Here is an 18,760-nt window from a genome sequence, read left to right as displayed (position 1 = left end):
GGCTAATCCGTTAAATATGAAGGTTCACCCTCCACCACCAAGGCTCAGTGCCACTGCTCCCTTTTGGTTCTTTCAAAGTCTTCTTGCCCTCAATTGGGCTAATCCACTTTTCACTATATTCTGAGCCTGTTCTTTATCTTCTTGCCCTCAATTGGGCTAATCCACCTTTCACTATATTCTGAGCCTGTTCTTTATCTTCTTGCCCCCAATTGGGCTAACTCCTTTTGACCGCGGTTGAGGCCGCTTTCCAGAGGCTCCAGAAGCTCTTCTCTGTCCACCCCCTTTCCTTAGGCAACGCTCTATTCCATCACTTTCAACACAGTTCCAGTAGATCGGGTGGGTAAATAGAATAAATGAAACAGTAGTATGTTGCAGTCTCCTCTCCTGCCACAAGGACGCTACAACTCCCTCTAGCAAGGAGGAAGCGGGTACCGCGAAAGGGGAAAAAAGAAAAGAAAGAAGGGGCAAAGTACTTTCTCTAAGTCTCCCCAGAACTCCGCGGTGTTCTCATAAGAGTTTTCCTCACAGAGGGGAAAATGGGAAGGAACCGCTAATATCTTTTATTTTGTCCACGTCCCTGCTGAGTAATAAGCCACTGTCATGCACTCCTCCTCTTATTTCCTCCTCCTTCTCCTAGTACGTGCTGACAGTGAGGAAGGTAATGGCGTCTCTAATTTCGCGTATCTTCTCTCACGCAGTGCTTTCCAAAGATCGCACTATCCCCTTCTTTTCCCTCTATCCTGTTACAGGCTGAAGAAACAAGGACTAAGTCCGTCAAAGAATTATATAGTATCTTTTTGCTCTCCCCTTGCCTTCCTTCCTAATTTGTTACTTAGTATCTGGCACTTTGGAAAGTTTTCGGGGAGAGAGAATTCTGTCCGCTAGCGACACACACGTTTTTCTCCGCTTTGCTTAGCGCTCTGCGTCTAATGCGATTTCGAGTAAAAGTTGAGCTCTCTTATGCTTTTCTTTATCCAATTCGAATTTCAGCTTAATCAATCCTATAAACCTCCTTCTTTGATTCGAAATTGTCCTTTTTTCTGAGAATCTAGCGCTCCTCCTCCAGGCTCGGGGCTTCGCTCCCCAGAGGCAGTTATGGCTTCCCTCTGCCCGCTTCCCCCCCCCCGCCGTACTCTTCGCTCCGAAACGGAGTTACCTGACGGCCGGGGATTCTGCGTTTCGGCACCGCGGGAACCTCTGTATCTGTATCGTCCTGCAGATACTTTTCAGGGGTTCGCTGCGCCCTGCGATACCCCTATTTTCCCCCGGAGAGTTCGGGATCCTCCGCAATGAAGGGATCCCCGCCTGGCTCTGAGTCGCGCTAAACCGGAAGTCCACTCTTGGTTTTCATCCCCAGATCTTAGGGCTGTAAGAGGCCTAAAGCTTGTCCCATGAAGTCCACCTGTCTCAAAGTAGAATTGTCTCCACGTTAACTCTTACAGTTTACGCACATCATAAACCAGGGCATTGCTGTCAAAAGGATTTTTTTATTGGCTACAGCTGGTTGTTTTTTATCTTAAAGTTCCCCCTTCCTTCTCCAATATGACATTGTTACCCATTCACTCTGACCTGTCTGGGGATGACAGAAGTCGATTTGCAGTGTAATCCTTTGCATGCCTCCTTGGAAGCACTGTGTTCATGGGTACTTACTCCTAATAAAGTGTGCATAGCCTTAATGTTGTCAGGAAAGCTTCTTAATATAGCTTCTCATTCCCTCTGTACTTGCTGGTTTTATGGCATCTTTCCTCGATATAATCACATTTCTTTTATAATAATTTTAGGGTCAGAAACATGAAATACAGGAAACGCAATGTTTTCTCTTGTTCTTTACAGTGGACATTACTGTTTATCGTAACGGTTATCATGGGGATCTCAATGAGACATTTTACGTTGGGGAAGTTGACGAGGGTGCAAAGAGGCTAGTTCAGACGACATACGAGTGCCTAATGCAAGCCATTGATGCAGGTAAGGGCTTGCTGGAGCCTATGGTTTCATGTCTCATTTTTTCTTTCTTGTTTTATCTCTGACATGCGACTGATAGACTGCTAGATATTCTGGGTGCTGTGTCATTATGGAGTGTGCCTTAATCCAAGGTAATGCACTGTGTTAAACCACTGCCAAAAGCTATACCTTCAGTGCTACTGAATGGCATACAAAGATCAATCTGGAGTGATTAATTGCAATAAATTGCTTGAATACTCAGGCTTGAATGGACTCCTTTGTGGAGATTTAGTTACGAAAGAGATGGAACCTCAAGTTCAGGATTTCTTTCTGGATATCTTGATAGTTGCAGTCTGTTTATCTTGTCAGATTTCTGTCCTTACAAAGGGGTGATAAATATTAAATAAACAGAAGTGTTTGAAGGCATACTCTGAAATTTATCAGCTTTAGGCACGCTGTAAGCTTTTTGTTTTGATTTTGTTTGTGGGATAGTCTGCAAATAGGCCAGACAGTGAGCTTTGACAGTTAAACATTAAAAAGCTAGGTTGCACAGATGACTGGAGTTATTTCCCATGAAATGTTTGGCATTTGCAAAGGTTCATTTCTTTATCATTTTTAGCAGTGAAAGCTAGATTGGAAAAGATTATCAGCATAAGTGTCTGAATATCAGAATTTGAATCTTGCATTTCTGAAGTATTAGATTAGACTTCCCTCCCTTAGAATACTTTTCTGCCGTAAGAATTCCTTTGAGGGGTAGTGTTTGCCTGTTGCTGAATGTTCTTGTTCACACAAAGTATCATTTCTGATGGGCAGAAATACAAATAATAACCTTTGCCTTCATCAATTAGCTGATCCTGTTTGTGTTCATTTTAGTAAAGTAACGTATGACTTACTTTGCAGTGAAACCTGGTGTTCGATATAGAGAGCTGGGAAATATTATACAGAAACATGCTCAAGCCAATGGATTTTCCGTAGTTCGGAGCTACTGCGGGCATGGGATTCATAAGCTTTTCCACACAGCTCCCAATGTGCCACATTATGCCAGTAAGTATGGGCAGTGTCTGCTGCTTCTCAGTTGATAGCAATCATTAAGAATTAACTATTCCATGCACTTCCCCAGACTAAAATAATGAATTCCCACATCCTGTGAGCTGTAGCCATAAAGAGCTTTTGGGATAAGTTTTACAGAGATAGCAGAGGTACATACTTCACATAGTTCAATTCAGATTGGCACAAGAGCAAAAAGTAACCTCCTTCTCTAGCCATCCTTGTGACAGCGATTATCAGCTTAAATACGCCTTATTATAGGTCGGAAGCAAGGCGGTAAGGCAGCTTTCTCTAACCTTCAGATGTTTTGGACTAAAACTCCCATCAGCTCCAGCCAACATGGCTGTATTTATTGGGAGTTGGAGTCAAGGACATATAGTGGGCATTAGGTTAAGGAAGGCTGTAGGAGAGTATTTGCTTTCCATGCGGGGAGCCCCAGTTTCTGTCTCTGCTATTCCCAGTACAAAGGATCTAATGAAACTGCTGCCATTTGAAGCAGACAGAGCTGGGCTAAAGGTCTGCCTGTATGAAGCCGCTATATATTTATTGATATTATTATCATCTCTGTATATTTGAAATGGCATGCAAAGACCACCAGTTCAACAATAAAAGCAGCAGAACAATTAAGGTTGTTGTTTAAAAAAGAAATCTAATAACCTAAGAGCAGAAAAAGGACAGCTTAAAACAGTGCCATCCACACTCAAAACCAACAGCAATAAAATTACAAAACAAGTGAGTTGCAGCGGACTTTACTTCTTGTGGAAGGGCAGTCCACAAACAAACACCATCAGTGAGAAAGGACTCTCCTGAGTTGCCACACACCTGCTTTTTTACCTGGCTGGGGGCACCCAGAGAAAGACTTCTAATGCATATTGACATACGTTACATGTCTTCTGTGAGACTGACTTCACAATATTGGCTCCACAATTTGGTCTGTGCTCCTGTATAGACCACACATGTATCTCCTCAAATATAGCTAGCGCCTTGGTCTCAGGAATAATGTGGAATGGTGAGCTGTTTAGCTAAACTGTGGATCATTTTAACATCTGAACCTGAGCCTGCTTTGAAACCACGGTTTCTTTTGGATTTACAAACCAGTTGTGAGGCTGATTTGCAAACCATAGTTTGTGCTAACTGGGACTGGTTGTATTCTGAATTGACAAATGACTTTGGGCCCATTACTTCACCTAAAGAGGCTGCTGCTCCATGGAAATGGGGCAGGAGTGAACTTAAGCTGAGTGTTGAGCAGATGGGAAACCAAAGCAGTCAAGCGATGGTTTGCATGTTGTAAATCAAAACTCAAAAAACCATAGTTTGACCTTTCAACACTATGGTTGGCACAAACCGCAATTTTGTGTTGCATCCCAATCCAGAGGTAGAAACAAAATTACCACCATTAAGTTCCCATTGCATTTTATCTTGTATCTCTTACCTTCTGCAAACTCTTACACTCTCTTGATCCCTTTTGCCTTTTCAGAAAATAAGGCTGTTGGTGTAATGAAGCCTGGCCATGCGTTTACAATAGAACCAATGATTTGTGAAGGTAATTATGCAGCTGTGGATCTAATTCTGATTGCAGCCATTTTTCTGAATGACTTTTCTTGGTCTCTACTCAGGAAACACCTACAGGGTTAATGCTTCTCAATGCTTTGTGGCTCACATATAACTTATTTACTACAACAGCAATTTCCTACTGAGCATTACTAAATAATGTATTTGCAGTATGTACTGTATTCCTGGCATTACAACTTGTTCATGTGGGCACAAAGGATTATATCACCCGTAAAGTCATCTAAGTGAAATGTTACCAGTTCTTAACAAGGTCATATGAACAGTCAAATTCTCGCAAAAACATTCCAGGTCCAATTAGACACCAGAAAAGAGCCGCACTGTTAAGCATCATATTTCTTAAAAGACTTTACTTCAAGAGATTCTGAGGTGGTCTTTGGTTTTCTCAACCTTTTACCTAGTCTCTACCTTTTTGTGTAACAATTACATTTCAGACCATTTTCAGCCATTGTTAACAGATTTGGTAAGGTAGATTCTCTATCCGCCAACCATTTTGCACAATGCAGACCTTAGTTAAATTAAGGAGATAATTTGTGCTGTATTATTGATGCTTTTATTGGCCATTCTTTTTATACTGGAATCACTTTGATACGCCTCATAGAAAGTGGTTCATAAAATAAATAACGAATAGACGAATGAATGGAAGCAATATGCTGGGATAGTATATTATGAGTGTCAGCAGGATGCCCCAGTCAGCAACAAAATTGGAAGTGAATAGAGGCGGCGCAGGAAGAAAAGACACAGGCATCAAGGCTATTTGTACAAAAGTAAAAACAGAACACCAAAACCTGAAACTGCTGATCAGACTCCTTTAAAAAATGTATGACGTTCTCCCCCCTTTAAACAAGTTCTAAATTTTTGCATTCTTCTCATTAGGTGGGTGGCAAGATGAGACCTGGCCTGATGGCTGGACTGCTGTGACGCGAGACGGGAAGCGTTCTGCCCAGTTTGAACACACACTTCTGGTCACAGATACTGGGTGTGACATCCTAACCCGCCGGCTGGATAGCATTCGCCCTCACTTCATGACTCAGTGCTAGTGTAGACCAAGCTGGGAGGCCTGAACCCAAGCATCTCTTCTGCTCTGTACTATGTGTTTCACTAAGAGTACAGGCTAAAAGGGGGGGAATTTATCACCTGTTTTTCTTCTTCTTGACTGTAGGTAGGAGATGCAGCCTTGAATTGAGAGGTTAATGCCGTAGGCTTGAAAAGCAGAGAGATTTTAGAGCCTCAGTCTCTGCTCTCCTGCCACCCCAACATTGTTTGAACTTTTCTTTTTTTTTCTTCAAATCATTGTCCTTATGGTACCTCATTTCACCCCCTCAGCCGGGCTTCTGTCACTGCCGCCATTCTCAGCAGCCACACACAGCTTCTTTTTGTGGTGGATGCAAGGATTCAGAAACAAGCCTTTCTGTTTTTACAACACCTGAGAGTTTAAACTTTTTCTTGTTCCAAAGACAACCCTTCCTTAGCTGTTTAAGTGGACTGGGCTTTCATCTGTGTATAATTCAGCGGTGGAATTTTCTACTTGAAAATGTTGAATCGGAATTTTGTTCTGTCTACCCCTCTTCCACCCTGTTGTTACTGTATATGGAAGTATAATATCTGCCTGTTAATTGATGGGCCTGTTTCTCTTTGGCTGGCAATTGCTACAGGTAGTTCTCTGTCTAAGGGGGCTGGGGAGGGACAAAATTACTGAAATGCTGCCCTGTGCAGTTTGTTTTTTTTACCAAAACACGGCCTCAAGACGGGTAGTGCTTGGCAGCCAATGATGTTCCAAGGTTCGCTTTGAAGCAGCTAGTTTTTAATTTTAGATAAGGAATGCGATTGAAATGGGGAAGAGTTTCTGTTCTCCTGTGTGCATTCTAAAGAAAGGCATGTCCCAGAGGTCCAAGACCAATCTCTTTAACAGCTTCTTTCTAATCTGCAGTAAATTTATGTGCATGTCACCATGGCCAAGTGGTTGCCTGCCAGGCAGACCACTTGGTGCATGGTTTCAGTTAATATTACAGAAATTGTGACATGCTGCTTTGCAGGAGCTGGATCAGTGGCTCTGTGTTTGGATTGCTACGTCTGTTCTGGATACTCCCATTCTGGGATGGCCAAAAAACCACCTCACTGGATTGAAGGAGAGAGGTTTCACCAAGTAGTCATGAGAATTGGTCTATATCAAGTGTTCGACTTTGGCCCCCCTCCCCCGTACTATCGGACTACAACTCCCATCATTCTCTAAATAATAATAATAATAGTAATAATAATTCCCAACCACTTTAGCCAGTGGGGAGGGGTAATGGGGATCCAAGACTGAACACTACAGAATAGAGAAAAAGTTGCTGATCCTGTTTTTATATTGCAGTCTGACCACCTTTTCATGGCTCTTTGTGGAAATTGTGCGATATTCCAGTTACCCACTGCAAATTGTTTCACCAAAGCAAATTGTTCTAAGCAAAGATAATGCACTTGAAAGAAGCAAAAATTGGACAGCCCTTGAAATTGCTTGTGTTCTTAGGCCAGGTACAGTACGGGCAATTCTGGCATAATTTATCCTCCTACTTTTTCCAGCGGTAACTTTGTAATACAGATCTGGGAGATACTACTACTGCTGTTGGGGAAGATTTGTTTCGTTGGGCTTAGGCAGTTGCTGCTGAGGCTTCCATTCCAGAGAAAGGTGGTTTTTCAACCACATTTTCTTGCCTAGTGCCCACTCTAACCTTACAATGTTGGGAGTTCAGTAAACTAGTGAAGAGAAATCATCAGGTCATAAAATCATGGGCACAACATGCCACATTTCTACTCTGGTGTTGGACATCTCGTCAGAAGAATTGCAAGGAGTTCGAAAAGCCCTCAGTATCTTGCCCATGTCAGCAGCACATAACTCCAGTTCTTTAGACAGCTTAGGGCGGTTGTGACTAAACTCAACAAGAAATTGAAAGAAATCTTTCCCAGAGTGCCTCAGGATTTTTTTTTCTTCCTGAAAGTGTATTGTTGCGACAATGTTTTTCATTCTGTAATGTATTTAAGAGGCGGTAAAGTGACTCAGAAATGTTACAAGCACCTTCGTGCATGTGCAGAGATTTTAACAAAACAGGCTGCAATATATCTTGAGTGGAGTTAACCAATGTATGCAATACATTTAAGGAGATTAAAAGTCTGGATGGTTGACCCTGGAGTCTATTTTGCCAGTTACTTTTAAGCAGTATAACCTACTTCTCCCTTTTAATCTTCTCCTTGATTAAAGGATTTGACTTCAGCTCATGGAATTAAATCTAGAGATTCTTCAGTGAAACCATTCAGTGATGATGAAATAGGGCATGTTCAGCCCTGGGCCCAACTGATCCTACTACATGTGCTTTTTAATGCACATTTTCAATCTGCAAACAAAGTGGAATCAGACATTTATAGTGTTCTTTCCTGAATGGTAAGACAAGCTGGCTCACCCCCGCCCCGCAGTAAGACAAGCTGCCTCCTCCCTCATGAATTGCAAGGAGCTCTATAAAGACTTAATGGTGAGAAAATCAACTAAAATCAACTGGGCAGGGGAGAGGAATGTTCTACATTTTAACCAACTTTTTGTATATGCAAAATCTTCCCTCTGGTACAGATGAAGCTCTCTGAATAGCCCAGCTCTACCTTTTAATATAAAAAACCTTAGCTAGAAGCCTGGTAAGTAATTGCTGAATTGGGGTTTGGCTAGGAAAACAACCCATGAAGGTGAAGGCAGGATTTTTTTGTGTGTACGTTTTTCCAGCTCACGCAAGCCTAAACCATAGTTATACAGAAGGAGTTATACAGAAGGAGTTAGCAGGAGTTACTGCATTTATTAGTCCAATAAATGGGAAGCCTGGCATTTTTAAAGAGGGCGCTGCTAAACTTGCCTGCCTTTACTTTGCTATGCTCAGGGACGAGCCTGTTTTGGATACTGGATTCTGCAGAATGGGGGACTTCTTGCTGCAGGGCCTTTTCCAGAAGTTTTTGATAAGACAGAGTACGCAGCTGAAGTAGCCCAGATCAGAGTCCATTTCTCCTGTCAATATTCCATCCTCGTAGACTGAAGTTCTCAAATTGCAGTGGATGATGTCGATGTCATAACCATCAACTACACCTGTTATGAGAGTTGTAGCCACTCTGGTTCACGTGCTTTTTCAATATGACATCATAGCTGCATTTTTTTAAAAAAGTAAGCTAGTGGGGCAAAGGGGAGACCGCTCTGGAGCTCCTGCCACCTGCTATTTCGGGGAGGGGGTGCACCTGGCCCCCTGCATAACCCATTTGGCCCCAAGTTTGAAAGCATCTTAGCCACAGACCTGCAAAGACTAGCTTTTCTAAGCTGGCAAAAGCTCATCTGTTTCATCTAAAACAAAACCCTTGACATGTCCTGACCTACAACAAGAGAACATTTATTTATTTTTTTGTAGCATGCCTTTCCCGCTCTCCACTGATTCAGTCCAGGTGTGAAATAACACCCTCCAAACTTGCATGCCATAACCCGGATTCATTTAAGAAAAGGGGACAACGCAGCTGTATGCCTACGTAAGAAAAAGGTTTTAATCATAATTCTTCTACTTGGGTTAGTACCTCTCAATTGCAGGATATTTTAGAACAAGACACTGTTTAAGACACTGATTGTACTTGAGATCAGTCTAACAGCAGTCAATAAACTGTTTAACCACAGAGATTTCTGGCACTTAGTGGTACAGTAAGACATGAACAGATATTAGATGTGTCTAAGATCAGCGTTTTGTTCTTCACATTGTCAAGAGCAGGTGATGCTTCTAACTGGAACAGCTTTTCCTAAATCATTTTTGACCAACGCCTCCTGAATTACTGTTGCACCGAGTTGAACTGCGGTGGAAGTTTTCTTCAGGCTTCTTGAAACTTCAGGACACTTCGGATGCTGCAAGAGTTAAAGCAAAGAGCTGAGATCATGAATTTGATTTATGCTGTCAAACTTGATTTGATCTTATTTAAGAAAACTGGCACGGTATCATGCAGCCTTCTGCAACATGGTGCCACCATTGGTCACACTGATCCTATGGGCAAGGCTTTGAGTAGGAGAGATGCTATTCACTCCTGATGATCATGGGGGCACTGGGGCAGCCACTACAACAAAACATCACAGGGTTGTTTTGAGGAAAAGAAGACTATGTTGGCAGGATAAAGGGAGAGAGAAACTTGCCAAGGAAAAAGAGAGAAATCTTTCTCAATGGTTGCTTTTACAATAAATATGCACCCTCCTGTCCCAAAAAACATACAATTTAGGTAACTAAAAGGTAACTTCTGAGTAGACATATATGAGATTGTGCTGTCAGTGATGTTGTCATTCTAAAATCTGTCCCAGCACACAATATATAAAAAGTAAACTTGTTGACAAACAGCAGACAGTACCTACCTCTTTCCAGCATGCATGAGTTCAAAGGCCTCATTAATTTTGTTAAACGGTAAAGTGTGAGTCACAAATTCATCCACTTTTATCTTTTTGGACATGTATTCTGCTACCAGCTTCGGAACACTCTCTACACTCTTCCAACCTGTTAGAAAATGAAATTATTGTGTACCAAATGTGATGTGACAAAGCAAGATGGATGAAGCAGCATTACAACAGTAGTATCTGTGCCAGACAAGGAAATCTTAATGATGCAAGCCTGAAAGAAAACTCCTCTCTCTCTCTCTCAGCTAGAAAGGGAGAGTTGTCACTTGGCTATCCTTGGCATGCTATATTACTGCATTTGTAATGTGGCTGCAGCAGCAGTAAGAAACCTGGAGCCTTCCAGATGTTGCTGGCATGGCCAGTGGTCAAGAAAGACGAGCTGCAGTGCAGCAAAATCTGGAAGACCACAGGTTCAGCACCCTATGGTGCAGCCTTGGGATTGTCTGTGCACAATACTGAACTACCTGAAAGTTGCAGGGCAGTAACAAGCTACTTGGGTTAAAACCGCAGCAGGCAGGAATGCTCTCATGTAAGAGCCAGACGTTTGACTTTCAGGTTTGCAAACCAGAAACCTACTTCCGGGTTTGCGACATTCGAGTTCCAAGTTGTTTGTGAACTAAGCTCTTTGAAAACCAAGGTACGACTGTGTGTATAATTTAAAGATACCCTTTACTGATGAAGATGATCATCCAGAAGATACTTAGGAATGTATTGCATTAAGAAAAATTGTGGAATCTCTTCTAGGCTTTTTCTAAGTAGAAAGTCTACATGGGCAAGTGCAATGTATGCTTTTAGAAACGGGATATCCTGTTTTGGATTGGAGTATAAGACTGGAACACATGTCTCTTGCAATTTTGATGTCCTCTCTTAATGTCCTGATGTATACATGGAAGGGTTATGCCACAAGTTTGCTAGCCTTTTAAGGTTCAATGAGATTCATTAACAGTTGTCCATTTCCTGTGCAGAAATGCGCACATGCACAATAACGTATTGTGACTGCCCTATGTAAGACAGGTTCATCAGCACCCCAGCAAAGTTATACCTCCAAAGGCAGTCCCTTTCCATGTTCGTCCAGTGACTAGCTGGAATGGACGGGTGGCAATTTCTTGACCGGAAGCAGCAACACCAACTATGACACTCACTCCCCAACCTTTGTGGCATGCTTCCAAGGCTGCTCTCTGTGGGACATGAAAGAAGGGAGGAGCAAGTGATACAAATAAAAGAAGTGGATGGGTGGAAGAGAAGCATAGTTCAGTAGCAGAGCACGTGCAGACAATCCCAGGTTCAATCCTAGCATCTTCAGGTACCAGATGGGAAAGAGCTGCTACCAAGGTAAACAATGCAGAGCTTGATGGACCAGTGGTCTGACTTGGGATAAGGCAACTTCTAATGTTCCTGGAGAGATGCTCCAGGAAACAGTATATTTAGAAGGAATGATTCACCAGTGGCAAATATTTAGAGATGCAAATCCAGAACTGGCTATGGCATCTAAATGCAACCTTCATGGCTGCAGATCAGCACAGAGTACTGGCAGAGGCTTCCCAGTTCTGGAGATGGCGTTGATGGATGCTGGTCTGACTAGACAAAGCAGGCCTTCAACAGACATTTCTGATGACTTTCATTATGCCATGGCTCCCATCCATGCCCCCCCCCGCCACATTCCAGGCTCCGCTCACCCTAGGGTGCTACCTATGGGACAAACACACTTACCATGACACCAACGTTACCGATGCACTCAAATGAGTAATCTACTCCTCCATCCGTCAACTCCACCAAGACCTCCTGAATGGGCTTCTCGAAGTCCTTGGGGCTGATGCACTCTGTGGCCCCAAATTCCTTGGCTTTTGCAAATTTGTCCTTGTTGAGGTCAATCCCGATGATCCGGGATGCACCTGCCACCTTGCAGCCCATGATTACTGCTAGCCCAACTCCACCCAAGCCAAAGACAGCACAAGTAGAGCCAGGCTCCACCTGAAAGAAAGAAAACTCACTTGAAGGAGAACAGTTCTTAACACCGAAAAAATAACAGCTCTATCTGCTGCAATAAACCAGGCTCTTGCAAATGGCTGGTTGAGCTGAGTTAAGTCTGCTCTTAGAATTAACAGCCATCCTACTTTGAACTAGTAACACAAGCTAAAATTATTGCTTGCTGTCGCTGCCCATCTCAGATAAGGAAGATACATGTCAGATAGTTAACTCTTTATTGGCTAGAGAAATACAGCAGCTTCCCCAGAGCTCTGGATACACATTCTCACACACTTGTAGCCTCTAAGCAGCAGTCCACAGCTCTGAGCCCTATGGAGCAGCTGCAGAAACAGTGGGGCCTCTCCTCCAGCTTATATACCCTCCTCTTGACGGATTGCATACCCACAATCTGAGACTTCTTCTGCATGGAAGTCACTGCTGCTCTTCCCTTTTCAAGCCCCTCCTGGTTCTAGGGGACAGCAGGGTGGGAGAAGGTGGGGAGTCTACTGACCTGTCCTTCACCTGAGCTGTACCTTCTTCCCACACACCTGCCTTCGCCTTGAACTGCCCCGACTCCCCAACTTCCCCTGGCCTTGTGGACTGCGCCAAACCCCATAAATCACTGGTCCACTCTTCTAGGTCATTCCCCTAGCCTCTGCCACACACTCCTCTGAACCCTGCCAGTCCATGACACTGGCTCTCCTAACTCACTGGTTGGATCTCCAGCCCCGCGGGCTTAATTAGGCATAATAATAATAATAATAATTTATTATTTATACCCCGCCCATCTGGCTGGGCCTTCCCAGCCACTCTGCAAGGTCTGTGGGTTTGAGCCCCACATTGGGCAAAAGGTTCCTGTTGGACTAGGTGACCCTCATGGTCCTTTCCAACTTTACAATTGCATGATTCTATACCCACCAGCTGTCAGATGTGGTGCAAGTAAAGCCATCAGTGGGCTGAATGGGGGCATGCTGACACAGCGAATTAATTGCCCTGCGCACAGTGCTTTGCAAGCCCTGGTGGTCAGCTGATCAGACTCAACTTACAATTGCAAGCAAATGTTACTAACAGTGGTCTCTGCCAAACTGGTGCAAGTGAGCAGATGAGGGCCAAAATGAAGTCTCCCAAGGGGGGGGGGATTAGGTTTAAGGGAAGGTTCTGCCTCTTAATTTGTTTTATGAGCTGTTTGCACTGCAAGGAGTGGCAGAAGCAGCAATGGCATGGAGGTGAAAGGCAGTTCATCAGCACTCCAGCAAAGTTATACTGTACCACCAAAGGTTTAACTTAACTCCTGTTTAAACAAGCTGTGCTTCTCACTTCCAGGACAGGGATGTGGAGCCACAGCTCGGGTAAGGGGGGGCGGGAGGGCTGTAACTTCCTGTACTATATTTTCTCTGTTGTGTGTGGATTATATGGCTGGGAGTGGCCGCCGAGACCATATAACACAGGTTCTGAAAGATCTTCATAGGCTCCCAGTACGTTTCCGAGCACAATTCAAAGTGTTGGTGCTGACCTTTAAAGCCCTAAACAGCCTCGGTCCAGTATACCTGAAGGAGCGTCTTCACCCCCATCACCCAGCCCGGACACTGAGGTCCAGCGCTGAGGGCCTTCTGGCGGTTTCCTTGCTGCGAGAAGTGAGGTTACAAGGAACCAGGCAGAGGGTCTTCTCGGTAGAGGCGCCTGCCCTGTGGAATGCCCTCCCAGCTAATGTCAAGGCAATAAACAACTATTTTACTTTTAAAATCCAACTGAAGGTGGCCCTGTTTAGGGAAGTTTTTAATGTCTGATGCTGTATTGTTTCTAATATTCAGTTGGAAGCCGCCCAGAGTGGCTGGGGAAACCCAGCCAGATGGGTGGGGTATAACTAATAAATTATTATTCATTATTATTATTATTATTATTATTATTATTATTATTATTATTAAACTCTACTCTGTGCTCAAGAGTCAGCACAAAATCAACAGGAAGTCAAGGACCCCAACCTTTGCAGTGTTCAAGGCTGCTCCATAGCCAGTAGAAACCCCACATCCCAGCAAGCAGACTTTGTCCAAGGGAGCAGAAGCATCTATTTTCGCCAGAGAAATGTCTGCAACAACGGTGTACTCTGAGAAAGTGCTTGTCCCCATGAAGTGGAGAACCTGTTTTCCTTTACACGTGAACCTACTGGTACCATCAGGCATCACTCCTTTTCCTTGGGTGACTCTGCAGAATAAAATCAGAACAGACGTGTTGCTTAGAGGGCATGTATGGTCACACCAAAAAGCAACAGGCCCATCAGAAAAAAAATCATATTGGGGCCATACCTTTATTAAGCCAACCAGAATATAGTTACACTTTAGGGTGCTTTGCAAGACTTGACAACCAGCTGATTGCTGCTGCTTTATGGTGCCTACACACTCTCTTGGCTGAGCCAGGTCTTTCTAATGCCACATGTGGAATCACATGTAAAGCAGGTGGGTGTGGTTTGGCCAAAATGGCCTTGCAGGCCAAATGGGGAGATCTGCCACACCTTATTAGGTTTCTGCCTATGTGCCAGAGAAGTTGAGAAAGGGATACAGTCTCTGTCATGCTACACAAAGCAAGAGGCTTCTCCAGATGCCAAGCTCTCTGCAAATCTCAAAGAATTTGGAAAGAATTTGCGAAGCTTAAATAATTTGCACTTTGTTCTGGGCAACTGGTAGCTGGCGATCACATAGAAATTAGTGTGTGCTTTTGGCCATCTGGCTGCTTCATTTGTGAACCCCTGGCACTGAAGTCCGTGCTCTGTATGACAAAGGAAAAGATGCGGGAGGGGGAAGCAGGGGAGAAGAAAACCAACCTTATTTTCTGGCAGAGATTAGTTTTAGGGTTTAAACAAAACTTGCATTCTCCACATTGTGGGATGTACAAAGGGATTACTGTGTCTCCTGGAAAATACAAAGAGTTGGTTTTTTTATTTTAAAAAATAAATGTTTCCAACACTCTTAACTGATAAAAAGCACAGTGTGTTAAAACTAGATGTTCCATTAGAGCATGACATACTAATACTTTTATACAAGTGGCATGTTTTGTACTCCCAAATTGTTCCAAAGCAACCTCAGATGCAAAGCAACGGAAATATTTCTGCTGAAGGGTTGGTCGAACTACGATGAGCATTAGGGTCCTTGCATCTTAAGCAGAATCCCCTTACCTGGTTTGAATTTGGTCACTCCTTCCCCAACACTCTCCACAATCCCTGCTCCTTCATGACCCAGGATAACAGGAAAACTCCCTTCAGGGTCAGCACCACTTAGAGTATAGGCATCCGTGTGACAAACAGCAGTGGCAATGATCTACAAAGTCATGAAGAACAATCAGATTCGGCAGGTTATTCGACAGGCATTGTGTTTTCAGGGCACTGGAGTTGTAGGGCAACTGAGGGAGAGGCGGCAGACAGACTGCAGGCAAGCACTGCGCTGCCCGAAATGGCAGCGTGGGTCTTGCGCCTGTGCTTCCCCCTCAACCGCCCTACAGTGGTGAACTGCATGGAAGCTCCCTACCCACCAGGGTGCCCAAGCAGCTAGCTATGCCTCTGGGTCAAATATCCTAGTCCCTAATGGTTTAGGGCAAGCAATGTAGCAACTATTTCATTACCTTGATACGAACTTCATGAGCTTTAGGTGGTCCAACTTCCACCTCCTCAATGGACAGTGGTTTACCCGCTTCCCAGGCAACAGCTGCCTTGCATTTGATAACCTAAATAAGAAATAGAAAGAGTGCCCTATGACATTGCACAGCAAGCTTGTACAATGAGCTTCCTTCCTTAAAGGCTGAAATCACACACTACAGATGCTTCGGAGATGACACCCTGTCAGAACTGGGGGAGCTCAAACTGGACCTTTGTTGGTTAACAGATTGTCAAACAGATCTGAGAGCTGGTTGTGTAGGTATTAGTGATGGTGGGGGCACCCTATTTGTTTACTTGCATCATTTACAGGCTGCCCCATGGCTAAAAAAGTTATCTCAGTGGCTCACATGAAAATAAAATCAGTTTACAAATGCGAGCGCAAAAGCTATGGTCTATGAAAGGTCAAACAATTCTAGCATCTGTAGAACCTGAGAGATGAGGCAAAATATACAGGCACAGTTCCTCTCATTTCCATGAAGCAATAGGCCTTCCATTTTTTACCTTGTTTCTCTCGCCCATCCCAGGAAAAATTCCTGCAAATACCCAGGCAAATAGAGGTGATGAGAAGGTCTACCTCCTCAATATGTTTGAACAATAAGTGAAAACTACATCAAGTTACTAACCCGATAGAAATCAACTCCATGTAACTTGGTGATTATTGAACGTAATCCTGTTTGCTACAAATGGAAGTGGTTGGTACAGTTTATCACCTACAGCAGATGGCAACTACATACTGGGCAACTATTATGAGGCAACCTATTGGTTTTTCTTAATATAATTTATATAATGCAATTCAATTCTTAGCATTTGTTTCTAAAAAGGTAAAGATAAAACTGATAATGACTCCTATTATTAGTGTGTCCAAATCCTCTATGCAAAATAGCGACAGATATACAAACTCCCAGTGTCACTGAAAAGAAACGCATGCTATTTGACCAGTGCTGCATGGCTGCAATGTCTTAATTAACCAATTAAGAGTGAAAGAAGAGAAAATGAACTTGTTATACAACTTGTTCATTCCTTCAGTGACAACCTCTTATTAAGCACAAACACTGCTGCCATGGATATTTTAACTTGTATTTATTGTATATCCATATTGTACACTTTTGTAATAGAGAAAGTAAGTAAAAACTGTAGCAGTAGTGTTCCTGCTTAGAATAAGGTTAATTTGTGTGTATGCCAAGGGACCAGTCACAGAAAATTTAACCAGCCCTAAAACTGGTTAGTTTCTCACAGAGCAAAGTTCACAAAGATCATATGCCAAGTAAAATATTTGCATTCTTCAATTTCCCCTTCAGTTAGGGAATTTCAAGTTTAAGAGTGAAATATGGAAAAGGTATTAGTAAATGATTTATATATTTTGCATAAAAGGGTTTTGGAAATAAGAGTCAAAATGAAGTTTTTATAGGAGGTACTAGTTAGAACCTGGTACAGTGGTACCTCAGGTTAAGTACTGAATTCATTCCGGAGGTCCGTTCTTAACCTGAAACTGTTCTTAACCTGAAGCACCACTTTAGCTAATGGGGCCTCCTGCTGCCGGAGCATGATTTCTGTTCTTATCCTGAAGCAAAGTTCTTAACCTGAAGCACTATTTCTGGCTTAGTGGAGTGTGTGACCTGAAGCATATGTAACCTGAAGCGTATGTAACCCGAGGTACCACTGTATATTATATGTGTAGCGTAAGAGCAACGCAAACACTAGTTTTATAATTTATGTAGGCTAAAGGAATCCGGACAATAGTATGGGCCGCCGCCGGAGCCCTAGCGGTTAATCTGTGCCAGTCCGCTTTCCCCTGCGTTTTTGTCCCATCTTGACGAATTTCCCTGGGGCGCCCCTCTGCATGTTTACCGCCGAGAGCAAGGGCCGTTGACTTAAGTGGAGCTTACTTCCGAGTAGAGTGCGCACCGGGGCGCGACCTCCAAGCTGGTGCCTTTCTGCCGGCGCCTCGTCGGAAGCAACGAAAACGCAAAGGGCGCCCGGGAGCCTAGCTACGCCTCTGCTCGCCCGTTGCAAAAGGCTCCCCCCCCAGACCCCTAAATTGACCCCGACTCGGAAGCTTTCCAAGTTCAGACGTGGGCTTGCAATCCTGCGCGCTTCCCTGGGAGGAAGCCCCACCGAGCGCAGACGAGGAAGCACGCTCGGCCTGCAAGAGAAAGAGCAGCGGCGCCGCGGCGCCTCCCGTTTCCTTTGCACCCGCAGGAGGGGAGAGGCGCCCGCGCTGCTTCCCCGGGGAATGTTCGACGGCTCCCACTTACCCCGCTCGCCATCAGCCGCGCTGCTCCGCCGCCTGCAAGTGCCCCTTTCTGGCCGTCCGCGAAGCAGCTGCCGAGCGACTTGGGGGCATGCGCGCTCCTTCGAGAGCCGCCCTCCAAGCAGGGGCGGGCCGAGGAAATAGGGCGCTGCTCCCTCGTCTCGCTCGTCGTCTTAGGGAGAATTGTAGTGCCCTCTGTCGAAGGATGCTCGTTCAGGATGAATTCCGCTTCAGGAGGCTGCGATTGCAAGCGCAGCTCCTTAGGAGGCGGGGGAAGTCCTGCAGAAATCTGTGGGGCTCGAGCAAACGTTTAGGAAGAATCACCGAAAGGGTAGAGTTGGAAGGGACCACAAAGGTGAAAGGATGACCACAAGGATCATGTAGTCCCAACTCCCCTGATATACAGGAATCTTTTCCCCAAGGCAGAGCTTGAACCCACGACCCTGAGGTGAAGAGTCTCGTGCTCTCTTGAGCTATCGGGCTGCAAGCTTATTGTCGTTTTGTGGTTATGAATATCTAGGCCTCGGCTTTTCACTTTGGTGTTTTCCCTCACAACTCTTGTTTCCATCTGGCCCCTCAACTGACACATCCATGACAGGATTTTGAAACTGGCTAAACTGTCCGAACAGTCAGAAGTACAACTAGAGCAGCTTGGAGATTCAGAGGCAGATTTGTACCCCAGTAGCTGGACTAGGCCATGGGAGTACAGTGGTACCTCGGGTTACATACGCTTCAGGTTACAGACTCCGCTAACCCAGAAATATTACCTCAGGTTAAGAACTTTGCTTCAGGATAAGAACGGAAATTGTGCTCCAGTGGCGCAACAGCAGTGGGAGGCCCCATTAGCTAAAGTGGAAGAACAGTTTCAGGTTAAGAACGGACCTCCAGAACGAATTAAGTACTTAACCCGAGG

General features: G+C 44.3%; 2 protein-coding genes across 2 annotated transcripts in view; one reads left to right on the top strand and one right to left on the bottom strand.

The window, feature by feature from the left end:
• METAP1 (methionyl aminopeptidase 1) overlaps positions 1–7,719 on the top strand; it is a 30,120-nt gene extending 22,401 nt beyond the window's left edge. Inside the window, exons 8-11 of the mRNA XM_081877506.1 lie at positions 1,834–1,965; positions 2,842–2,985; positions 4,466–4,531; positions 5,434–7,719. Coding sequence (XP_081733632.1) covers positions 1,834–1,965; positions 2,842–2,985; positions 4,466–4,531; positions 5,434–5,597 — 506 coding nt within the window. The 3' untranslated portion in view covers positions 5,598–7,719. The remainder of the gene's footprint in view (positions 1–1,833; positions 1,966–2,841; positions 2,986–4,465; positions 4,532–5,433) is intronic.
• A 1,361-nt stretch (positions 7,720–9,080) lies between these two features.
• On the bottom strand, positions 9,081–18,011 carry LOC309350247 (alcohol dehydrogenase class-3). Its single transcript, XM_081877090.1, has 9 exons — positions 17,852–18,011; positions 15,563–15,664; positions 15,120–15,261; positions 14,769–14,856; positions 13,933–14,152; positions 11,696–11,956; positions 11,028–11,163; positions 9,947–10,085; positions 9,081–9,451 (listed from the first exon to the last, which is right to left on the bottom strand). The coding sequence occupies exons 1-9, from the start codon at positions 17,861–17,863 to the stop codon at positions 9,418–9,420; spliced, it is 1,134 nt and encodes a 377-aa protein (XP_081733216.1). The 5' UTR covers positions 17,864–18,011; the 3' UTR covers positions 9,081–9,417.
• Between the last annotated feature and the right edge of the window lie 749 nt (positions 18,012–18,760).

This window comes from Podarcis erhardii (assembly GCF_964252035.2).
Source record: "Podarcis erhardii genome assembly, chromosome: 9".
Classification (NCBI taxonomy): domain Eukaryota; kingdom Metazoa; phylum Chordata; class Lepidosauria; order Squamata; family Lacertidae; genus Podarcis; species Podarcis erhardii.
Note: the sequence above shows the minus strand (reverse complement) of the source record. Positions and strands in the feature narration are given on the sequence as shown.